Genomic DNA, 12,114 nt, shown 5'->3' with positions numbered 1-12,114 from the left:
GAATCCTCAATCTCCAGTCCTCTCTCGTCGCCCGGGAGCCGGTCCTCGAGGCCAAGGACCGGCTCGAGGAACACATCCCTGGTACACGCACACACAAATGCATGTGCACTCTTTATTTTTATTCCAATAGTGTATAAGTATGAGCATACACTTATTTGACACTTCATGTAGTCGGTGTAGAAACAAAAAAAGGGAAAGAAATTGCGAAATTTACGATCAGCATTCACTTTCACTTACATCAATTTCTTGGATAATGTCTTATTTTGCTTCTTCCGTCTTTCATTTTGATCACTTTTACCCTCTCTTCCAGCGTCAGAGCTCTTCTTGTCTTAGCTGCTTGACATCCAAAGGTCCGTTTTGTAGCCATTTTAGCTATGCAACGTTCTTGCTGCGTCTGAAACTAACAATAACAAATACTTCCTGGACTACTGCACATGTGTAAACCAGTGTGGTGGTTGCTGTTGCCGTTTCTGAACGAAGCAGTAGAGGTTGCTGTTGGATTAGACTTCGTTGTAGTGAATCTCGTCGCAAGGCAAGAGCAGAGAAAAAGATTTTGTATGATGCAACAGGGTTTTTTTTCGTTGCATGGGGGGCAGGAACGTGGGAATGGTGTTAATGCATGAAGATTTTTTCACACTAGGGGGTATTTTCCACCATTCAGGTTTTGTTGTAGAGGAGTTTCACTGTATATAAATCAGGTAGTGTAGTGTCCTGTTGGCATTTCCTTGTTTGTAGCTCCATCTAGTGGATGCATTGTAGATTGCGTCTTATAATGCAATTCCAATATATGAAAAACATTACAAAATAGGCCATTCATTGAAGGTGCGCCTTATAATCCAGTGCGCCTTTTAGTGTGGAAAATACGGTAATAAAAACTAGCGCTGCGAGCAGCTATGAAGGGCCGTCGCAGTGCCCTTCTTCAGTCCCGTGCTCTCTGAGTGTCTTGTCGTTGTCTATGAACCACTAATTGACATGTGCATTCGCCAATACACACTCAAACAGACAACTACTTTGTGAGCTATGAACAGCCATTACAAAATGAAGATAATACCACAAGCATAGTTAACTACTGACTAAATGAAGGAGACAAACAAGACCTTGAAGGATATTTAGCCCCTGGTGGATGTGAGCCCACAAGGTTTGTGTGCCTTTTTTTTAAACAATTGTCTCCCATAAATTTTGTCTTTCATTTATTGTTTTGTAATGCCATTTGCATTTATATGTTTTCATGTCCGCGTTTGTGAAGGCTCCCATGTACAGTAAATAAAGCTGTTGTACTGTATATTTCCCATACCGTAGCACCATCTAGTGGATACATAGCGCAATCGCAGCCACTATTGTAGCTTCTTTTCTATGCGTCTTATAATGCAGTGCACCCAATATATGAAAACAGTTTTAAAATAGGCCATTCATTGACGGTGCCTTATAGTCCAAAATGCCTTATAGTGCAGAAAATACGCTAATGATCCATTGCTCTACGTTTTACTTTTGGAGAATCATTCAACCCGTATATATGAGTGAGGGGATACTCATTGTCTGATTAAAAAGGTTTGGGGCTACACAAGACAAAAAAAAAAAAAGGCCTGGTCCCACTCACATTTCCTGGTGAATGCAATGCTTCAATGTTCTCGCCAAGTACATATGCACACAACAAATTCTCAACATTTCCAGAAATTAACAATTACAACCGACCGCTAACAAACATCAAAGACACGCATTTGTCATATGGGTTCCTTGAGACGGAACTCTATCCAGCATGATTTCGATATTTTCTGTCACAATGGTTGGTTGTCTCTGTGTGCCCTGCGACTGACTGGCAACCTGGTTCAGTGTCAGTGGGGGATGCTGGTCTGTCAAGAAGGGGAAGCTCAATTTCGGGCTACATCATAAAATGTGTCAGTTTATTTCTACGTGAATTCTACTCTCCGTTCTTTTTCAAGAAAATGATCTGTGACCCTGGCATACCAACAAGGCGTCTTTTCCAGGTTCTTAACTGTGGTGATATAAGTCAGTCTGCGAACACAAGCAACTACAATAAAACACACCAGAAATAAAAGATTAATCTGTCGCTAGTCGTTTTCAACAAAGAGAGTGTTGCCATTCGAGATTACTCGAAGTGTCCAGTTCAACTCAGAACAGAATGAGAAATGAAAAATGCTCCCACGGATGCCTACACCAAAAGATCGGTGATTGGCTCATTTTGCTGTCAATCATAACGAGATTCCGCCTCAGACAGATCATCCAATCCTCATGCAGAAAGCTCAGCGTCCAGGCGGGGCCGATACACGCCCACTGTCCATAGACTCCCAGAGACGCCGGGCGTCCGTGGGCGGGACAAAAACCAGCTTGTATCCAATGACTCGTCTCCGTTCAACGCATTGGGAACACCTACCCTGAACTCTCGAGACACCTGGCGTCTGGGCAATAGACGCTCTGCGGACGCTCGGCGTCCACCGTTTAAAGCACAGCGAAGCTGCGGGAATGAATGAGAAGGGAGTCGCGTCGTAACCAGTAAGAAGAAGCTGATTCGGAACAAAAGTTGAGCATGTTGTAGCGCATATTTAGTCAATGACATGTACACACAATGAAATTTACATTCATATATTTGATCACTTATTCTTTGACATTTTAGGGGAAGCCGAGCTTCCTTTGCAGTCCGAGAGCAATCGCCACTGTTCAGTGTGTACCCCACCTACTGCCCAAAGAGAGCTAAAATAGGCTCCAGCATGCCCGCGACCCTCGGAAGGATTAAGTGGTTCAGATAATGGATGGATGGATAGTTCCAATAATTTCAGGAATTGTATCGATGACAAATGCCTTTGAGCTGAACGATTTATCGTTTTGGGACCAAAACTGTGATCTCAGATAATGCAATTTCAAGATCGTCAATGTGTGTGTGTGTGTGTTTGTTTTTTTTTTTTTTTGTTTTGTTTTTCTTATACCCCAAGCTCACCAATCAGTGTCACGTCATGCTCCCGCTGTCAGCCATACTCCCAGAAGTCATTTCTTCCACAGCTGCTAACAATGCTAGCCGCTAAAACATTTTGGTTTGCGGCAGCACGGACTTTATTTATATCTTCAGTCTGTGTGCACCAGCAGCAGCAAGGAGTTGCGTGATTGGGATCTTCTCCTCTGTGGTGACTAATAAAATAACCTACAAACAAGTAGCGCTTTCACTGAGGAGTTGAACGAGGAGTCGCTAAGCATGCTAATTGCAGAGTCGGGAAAGACCCAAAATAAGGGCATCGAAATACAGTACATTTCACAAAAGTCTGGCTAGAACTGCGTTACAGCAGAAAGCCAGTGGCTATGAACAGAAAATTGGTTTTACAATGCATTCGTATCTCGACTTAAAATAAGAGACCATTAGTAATTTAGCACACGCCCGTGTTTCACAATGTGGCAAGTGAAAAGAATTCTAGGTTATACATGTACAAGCAGCCGAAATCTCCTCGACTCAAAAGAACATATTTGTCAAAAACATTGTACCACCCATAGTGCTTGGACGCCACAGTATGACAAAGACCGAGCCATGCCATGCCTACTTTTACCTTCGCTGTTGCATACTGTGGACTTATTTGACACTGGTTTGCGGTAAAAACTGACGAGTTCAAGCAACTTTTTACTGCACTTTAAACGTCCCGCAGAAGAGCCGTTCGGCTTCTTGACCACCAGGCTTCACAATTTTTCTGGGGGAAATGGTGCTTGTATATATATATATATATATATATACCGTAAATTCCACATTACAAGCCGTTACTTTTTCCCACACTTCCAACACTGCGGCGTGTAATATGAAGCGGCTTTTTAATTTTTTTTTTTCCATCGCGGGAAAAACATGGACCAATAATATGAATGAGTCTTTCACTGAGGTCCAATGAGATTGTATGACTAATCACAACTTCCGCTCTTTTTTTCCGTAGCCGGGGGAATAATGTGTTACTCACAACAGTCGACCAATAAAATGAATGAGTAGTACACAGGGGTCCAATGAAATTGTATGATTACCGGTAATCACAACTTCCTTATTTCAGTCTTTCTTCTAACCCTGATCAACATGGAGAATACCAGACGAAAAGCATTAGATGCAGCTTTTAAAGTGAAAGCGATCACTCTGGCAGTTAAAGAAGGAAATTGAGCTGCTGCCAGTAAGGCGTAGAAAAAAAAGTAGTGTGTTTCCGGAAACCCGACCGACCGAGAATTTCTACGTCGAAAAAACACTTTTCGGTCGGCATTTTTTTCAAACAACCCTCGACATTTTTGTGTAGAGGGTTTACATTTTTAAAACAGTCAGTTGATTTTTTACTTTTATATGTTTTTACAATATTTAATATTTCATTTTGATTCACTGCAGTAAGAAACATTGTGGAAGAATTTTTTTCTATGTATTTATCTATTTCAAAACAATTTATTGGATCAGGAATTTGTTTTGCTAAGTTGCTGCCAATATTAACAAAATATTCATTAAATTCCTTTGCTATTTGTGCAGTATCCTCAATAATGGTATTTTTATCTTTCATAAAGTACTCCGGATAATCGACTTTACTAGAGCTATTTCTAATTACCTGATTTAAGATTTTCCATATTTCTTGAGTGTTGCTTTTATTTTGCTCCAATAATGTATGAAAATGGTCTCTCTTGCTGGTTCTTATAATGTTTACTAATTTATTTTTATAAGTCTTGTATTTAGTTTCAGCTTCTTTGGTTCTGGATTTTAGAAACGATTTGTATAGATTGTTTTTCTTTTTACATGCATTTTCTATACCTTTTGTTATCCATGGCTTACTTTGGTTTTTGTACTTTCTGGTGACCTTAATTACTGGGAAATGCTTGTCATATAAGGAGGTTATGGTTGACTGAAATACGTCAAACGCAGTATTTGGATCTTTATTTGTGTAGACCTCAGACCAATTTTGCTTGTCTAGGTCGAGCTTGAAAGCTGCAATGGAATGTTGGGTTCTGGGTCTTATTTCTGATATGTGGGTTATTGGTTTCGTTTTTTTATCAAAGTAATTGTGAAAGACTGCAAAGACCGGTAGATGGTCACTTATGTCGGTTATGAGAAGTCCACTTTCCTTTTTATGGTCAATCTTGTTTATAAATATATTATCTATTAATGTGGCCGTGTCAACTGTTATTCTGGTGGGTCTCAGAATGACTGGGTAAAGACCGTTGCTATACATTATATTTATGAAATCTGTTGTTTTTTTGTGTCCATTTGGGTTTAATAAATCGATGTTAAAGTCTCCACATATTATTCGTGTTTTCTTGTTATTTGAACAACTCAGCATATCTATCAGTTTTTTATTGAATGTGTCAAGACAAGATCCTGGAGTCCGATACACGCAACTTATAATGACATTTGATGCATTTTTAATATGTATTTCAAGAGTCAGACATTCCATTAAATTCTCTATTGTATTTGTCAGGCTCTCAATTTTACTGCATTTCAGTGTTTTATCTACATATATTGCAACTCCCCCTCCTTTTTTATCTTCCCTATGAGTTGCATACATTTCATATCCATCAATTTTCATTTCGCTTGTTTTTTTATCATCAAGCCAAGTTTCTGACACAGCAATTATTGTAAATTTATTAAATGTAGTCAAATATTCTTTGATTTTGGTGAAATTTTTATAGAGACTTCTACTGTTTATGTGTATCACTGAAAAAGCGTTTTTCAGTTCTACATTTATGTTGAATTGTTCATCAGTATAATACTCGGAGTTTGTAATGCTGTAATTGTAATTGAAGAAATTATTGTCAGGATCCCAGTTGTTCTCTGGGTCGAATGTCTTATGTTCAGCATAATCAAAGATTTTAAAATCCATGATTGTGTTGTAAACAAGCGGCCACGAGAGAACACATTTTACCTGTGTTTTGAGCCGCGCAGCATCGGGCCTAAGGCTGCCAACGATGATCATTTTTAAGCGGCTGACTATAGAAATAATTTCATATATCTTTTCCCATTTATATGATTTGCATTATTCTATTTAAAGCCTAGTGGGCTGCAGTATTTCTCCTCGTAATTACACAAATGCGCATCGAGATCTGTCTTTGTCTGGCCTCTTATGTGTTTCAGTGAATTTCGTTGTGCAAATGCATTTATCATGCTCACAAAAATATGGAGATTATTTTAACCTTAAGAAATGTTGCGTTTTGTTTCTGCAGGGGTTCAGCAGGGGACCGCGTCAGCGGCCTAACGCGGAGGCTCCCGGCGGCAGGGACGCAGAAGCAAACCCCCGCCTACTCATTGGCCAGCGGTTTATAGTACGGTGCGGCGCATATAATTACAAAATTGATTTTTCTTCATAAATCTGAGCATGCGGATTTTAATCAGGTGCGGTCTGTAGCCCGGAATTTACGGTATGTGTTTGTTGAATGTAAGGTAGGTTTTTCTTGTCTCACCTTTTTAAAGTGTGTTGCGGACTGGACCTTCCGAACAGGCTGCATGAGGGCATCCCGTACGATGATGCTGATGTCAGCACCAGAGTAGCCGTCTGTTTTGTGAGCAAGCTGCCGCAAGTCACCCTCGCTCAGGCTGTGAGGCGTGTTGCCCAGGTGTAGACGAAACATCTGAGCCCGGGCCGACTCCTCCGGCAGAGCGATGTAGATGCGCTTTTCAAATCTGTTCATCAGAGACAAGTCCCGATCAATCATTGCTGTTAGCAGAGGACTGATTGAACAGTTAAGAAGAGTAAAAAACACAAAAGGAACAGAGATATTAAAAAAGTATTTTCCCGACAAACTATGAAAATATCTAAACATGAATTGTAAATTGACAAAAAAATAAATAAACAGGGGGCAAGGACAGAGAAGTTTTAAGAAAAGAACGATGTCCAGAAACCAGAAAGCACACAAGTTCGAAGACGAGGCAGAAGGGGACGATAATGGTGGTGCCGCCCGGCACGACTTGTTACTCGAAGGCCTTGTCACGATCACAAAAGAAATGACACCGAGAGAAAGATATGAAGGTAGGATCTGTACCAGAATTGGTGAAGGGACTCCTCTGCCAAAAAAAAAAAAAAAAAAAAAAAGATAAAGCTTTGTCCAGGTTTAGGGAGGAGATGACACAGGTTATTTTTCTCCAAGAGATGCACTTCTCACAGGGGGAGCAATTAAGTTTCAAAAAATTGGAGCGCTGGAATTCACTCTTCAGTGCCTTGGCTCAAACACGCAAGCGAGGAGTAATGAATTTGATCTCCAATCGGGTCAAATTTGAAGTGATGAAGGAAGTTGGTGACTAGGAAGTAAGGTACCGTATTTTCCACACTAAAAGGTGCACTGGATATGAGGCGCACCTTCAATTAATGGCCTATATATATTTTTTTCATATATTGCACGTACTGGACTATAAGGCACATACACTAGATGAAGCTACAGGTATGTCTTTGTTCTTCTCCGTGCCTTCTCTTCTTCCGATAGACTCGAGAGGCGTTCATTACCGCCTCCAAAAAACGTAAATTAACGATTACTTCAATGAAACTACGAAAATTGAAAATACAGTAATGCATCAAAACAGAAAAATCACAAAATAAATTCTATAGCCCCCCCCGACAGAATTTATTTTGGCATTTCCTTGAGCATTGCTGCAACAGAACGATCAGATGTCAGTAAATTTGATCTTAGTTTTTACTGTTTGGTGCCTACTACCATCTTTGTTGCTGATTATTGCTTTATTGTTGTATATATGTTAGTTGCTCCATGTACAGCACTTTGTATGCAGCAATGGCTGTTTGGAAGTGCTCTATAAAAACAGTTGAGTTGAGTTTAATTGGAGGAGACTGGACTGTCTCAGAAGTGTTTGTTATTTATTGCTTTGTTGTGAACTGTATTCACAAACGAGGAAATCACAAAATAAATTCTGTAGTGGGGCTATAGAATTTATTTTGTGATTTCCTCGCTTGATTTTCTGTTTTGATGTTTACATCTTTCCGAGGCGGTCGTGAACGCCTCTCGAGTCGAACGGAAGAAGAGAAGGCACAGACGGACAAAGACGTACCTGTATTTGTTGAGGCTGTTAAAACCATTAATAAAGTGTGCGTTTTAAAAAAACAACACCTAGTGCGGTGCAAAAAAAAATAAATTTAATAAAGCAGCAACACAGTTCACTGAACCAACAGCAAGTTATAACATTGTAAGCATGTCTCCAGCAAAGAGCCATCTGGGGGTCGACATATTACCGTAATGACCACACACAAGGCGCAGCGGATTTTAAGGCGCGCGGTGAGCTTTTAAGAAAATGGAAGACTTTTTGGTGCGCCCTATAGTGCGGAAAATATGGTATACTGTATAAAGGGAAAATGTAAAACCAATTTGTGATATTGCATCTGCTCCTCGAGAGAGTGAGAAAGTCTTTTATGAGAAAATATTTCATCCGCTAACTGAAAATATTTCATCTGATAATTGAAGCTGAAAGGGTATTGGAATAAGGTGGGTACTTGAATGCGATATTGAATTACAAGCTAGACACAACAGGTAAAAGGAAAAAAAAAATAGACCTATGAATACAGTGATGTCAGTATCAGATGGACTGGGTGTATGGAGAGAACTACATTGATTAGATTGGGACCGTACCCACTCCACTGAAGGAAAATAGACCCAACAATTTTATGGGACGGCGTGAAGATGGTTATTAGAAGGAGACTGATTTCACACTGCATTTGCTTCTAGTCAAATTGGAAACATATCAGAAACAGACTATGAAATTAAGAGAATTGGAACAACAGCGTCAGCAGACGAGTGATTCAGAAATGCCTGATGAGATTAAGGAAAGTATGAAAAGTATTAATGATTCGTTTTTTGCTTTTTTTTTTTTTTTTGGAAGGGGGAGAATAGAATGTGCCATGCGACTGACTGGTGTCCAGTTCAGGATGTAGTCGGCCTTCCGCCCCCAGTCAGCTGGGATAGGTAGGCTCCGGCACCACCATTCCCTCACAACCCTGTATAGCAGGGGTATCAAACTTATTTTAGTCCTGGGCCAATTTGGAGTTAGGTCTTCCCTCGGAGGGCCGTTATGACAGTGAAACCACAAAATTATTACTTGAAATCAGTCAAGTCAATTTAATTGTTTGTTCAATTATTGTTCAAGTGAGTGAAAAAGGGATTTTAGCAAGTTGACACATGATTTGCTTTGGCGGGCCACATAAAATGACCTGGCGGCCGGATCTGGCCTCCGGGCCTTGAATTTGACACCAGCGCTGTACAGGATAAGTAAGCGGTGTTGATAATGGATGGATGGATGGGGTAGAAAAGGAAGCAAGGTTTATAAAACAAATTTATTCTAGGGCCACCAAAGTCTCATTAGGGTTCCATAAGCCTTGTGAGAACACTGTCTGCAAGTCGCTCTCCTATGGCATGACAGGGGTCTTTTCCTACTGTAAGTAAAGCATGACATTGCACATGTAGGACACTTTCCGATTCTCTCCTCTTTCATCTCAAACTGCTTCAAACAACAAAGCGTGTCCCGGAAAAGTGGTTAGGACTGTACGACTGTCCGTGTTTTATGTTATGTGTTGTGTTTATTGTTTTACTTTATGTTAACTGTTTTGGTAAGCACTTTGTTACAGCTGCCGCTGTTGTGAAAGCGCTATATAAATCAGCATGTATTGTATTGTATGTACAAAAGTTTAAGCCAAAACTTGTCCGGTTTCAATGCGATGTACTGCAGAAAAGGACATGGGCCTTCTGTTGGAATTAGCTGTTAATCAAGCAGTATGTGTTGCTCTGGGTAGTACAGGTCCCCCCCCCCAAATGTCTGAAATAGAAGCATTCATCCGTCTGGACGCATTCCAAATGACTGCCCTTGATTACAAAGTGTGAATTGCGCTTGAACTCTTGATATCGTCGCAGAGACCTTGTGGACATAATAGTATTGGATCTCGAGAGACAGACAGAGAGAAATAAAATACTGACAATTAAAGACAATCAAGAGAAAATAATCAGCCAATATGCAAGTCTGCGGTTGGTTAGATACTTGAATGTGGAGGCCCGCTGTACATAAATTACTTTTATGTAAAGAAAAAAAAAATAATCATAAAGATAAATGATGTGACATGCTTCAAAATAAGTCGACACCATGTCATCAATGAAGGAAAGATAAAACTTAAGTTTCCAAGAACAGTATTGAAGTGACCTCTGACCTTCGGCGGATAGCAGCATCAAGCACCCAGGGAATGTTGGTGGCTCCCAACACCAAAATGCCATCGTTGTTGTTTCCCACACCTATGCAAATCACAGATTAAAACAATCAAAACTTCATATACTCTTTTTATTTTTTTTAATACAGATGCAAGAAAATAATCGAAACTCTTTGGAATTACATTGATTTCTCTATATATTGGTTCCTAAAATGTGATCTGGGCACGTAGCAAACACACAAGGAAGTATGCCAAAGAGAGGCAGGCAAATGAGAGTTCACCGATCAGAAAGTCAACAGCGTGATAAGACACAAGGGAAGGTGCTGGGCGGGGTACACAAGGGAAGGTGCTGGGCAGGGCTGCGAAGATGCACGGCCAATCAGCTCATGGGAAAAATCCACTCGTGCTGTCATTGGTCGACGCCGCACCGAGAGCCAATCATGCGCACATGTATGCACAAAACCTCTGAGTCATTCGGCACTTTTTTCTGAATACAGTACTTTGGGGTGGGTGGATGGACAAAAAAAAAACAAAAAAACGCAATTTACTGATGCCATGATAAATGAAGCATGATATAGCGAGGGATCACTGAATGTGTGTGTGTGTAAATATATATATACCTGTATATACCTGTGTCACAAAATTATCTTCACAGGGTGGCCATTTTGTGTTAGTGCTAATTTTTCGAAGGTGATAAGAAATATGATAGTATTCTTTCATCAGGTTGCAATGACAAATTATGACCAGCAGAAGGCAGTCATCGACTTTTGTCTTGCACGTCCAAGTGGAGCTCCAGTGATAATTTTACAGTTAACCCCCAGCGAGTCCCAGGGACTCGCTGGTCAGAAAAGTGTGATTCCCATTATGCATTTAGAGAGTCCCAAATTTTGATTTCTGAAATGGTCTACTTATTCAATTGCATATGACAATAACACAAACAACAAAATATTCATAATTTTTTTTCTTTCCGTATTTTTCTTGCTTGGCTCTCGACGAAGGCGAACGCTTTTTTGCTCTGCTCCTGTCTTTCCCTCACCCTCCCTTGCTCGCCACTCAGTCTATGTGCTGTCCTTGTCTGACTATCCTAGCCTCCTGCCGTATTTTCATCCTAAAAACAAACATGGAATTGGTTGGCTGGTCTCTCGATGCCATCGACAAAATGTTCTCGACGAGAAGAGCAGGCAGTGGGGAGCCTACTTGCCCCTCGGGGACTTTTGCTGGTGGGTACACCCTAGATGTCTGGAGGAAGTGGAGAATGGTGTGCCTGTGTTAGAGGAATCTATGAGCAAAATTGTATCACGTTTAAAGTTTCATTTAATTTGGGAACATCTAAACGTTTGGGTGCATATCCAGCACCCCCAAATACCTGTACACAAAGGTGCCGGCCACCTGGCCGGAGGACGGTTGAAGTCCACAATTAGCACGTCAATGCAGGTGGGCGATCACAGGGGAGAGGGCGAAACTCGGTCACAAAAGGGGAATGAATAATTCGGGAACCGCGGTTGAACAACAAAAGACGAGTTGAGAACACCCGTCGCGCCCAGGCGACATTGGCCATCCGCGAAGTCTGCAACAGGTTAATTCGATGTAGACCCGACAGAAAAGGTGCCAATCTCACACCCAGGTAACCAATCACTACCGAGGGGCCGGACCAGGGGTGCGGTATGCAAATATCGGGGGCAGTGTTTTTCTTGTATTTTGCATATGTCACAATAAAGGTTCGAACTCGAGGAGGGGGGGCTCTGAGTGTGATCGCGGAGCAACTAAACGGTCGTTCGCTCTCAGAGATCCGCTTCCGTCGATATTGAAGACAATTTTCCTGTGTGCCGAGTCGTTTCTTTAAGTTTGTCCGAGAAAATCTCTGACAGAAACTTGGCGTTGTCGGCAGGATGATGCGCTTGTTCGAACGGATTTGAGTTTTTTTTGGACTCTCTTGATTCCCTCCGGTGGACGATCCGTGGCTGATCGCGCGTTT

At 41.0% G+C, this 12,114-nt stretch overlaps 1 protein-coding gene across 1 annotated transcript in view; it reads right to left on the bottom strand.

Moving 5' to 3' along the window:
• The window catches only part of LOC109516918 (vacuolar protein sorting-associated protein 4A-like), a gene marked incomplete at its 5' end in the record, with an annotated part of 18,036 nt that extends 7,812 nt beyond the window's left edge, over positions 1-10,224 (bottom strand). Inside the window, 2 exons of the mRNA XM_019871736.1 lie at positions 6,409-6,628; positions 10,143-10,224. Coding sequence (XP_019727295.1) covers positions 6,409-6,628; positions 10,143-10,224 — 302 coding nt within the window. The remainder of the gene's footprint in view (positions 1-6,408; positions 6,629-10,142) is intronic.
• Positions 10,225-12,114: the final 1,890 nt, after the last annotated feature.

Source organism: Hippocampus comes, unplaced genomic scaffold, assembly GCF_001891065.2.
Source record: "Hippocampus comes isolate QL1 unplaced genomic scaffold, H_comes_QL1_v1.1 scaffold623, whole genome shotgun sequence".
Taxonomy (NCBI): domain Eukaryota; kingdom Metazoa; phylum Chordata; class Actinopteri; order Syngnathiformes; family Syngnathidae; genus Hippocampus; species Hippocampus comes.
This window is presented reverse-complemented; position numbering and strand designations above follow the sequence as displayed.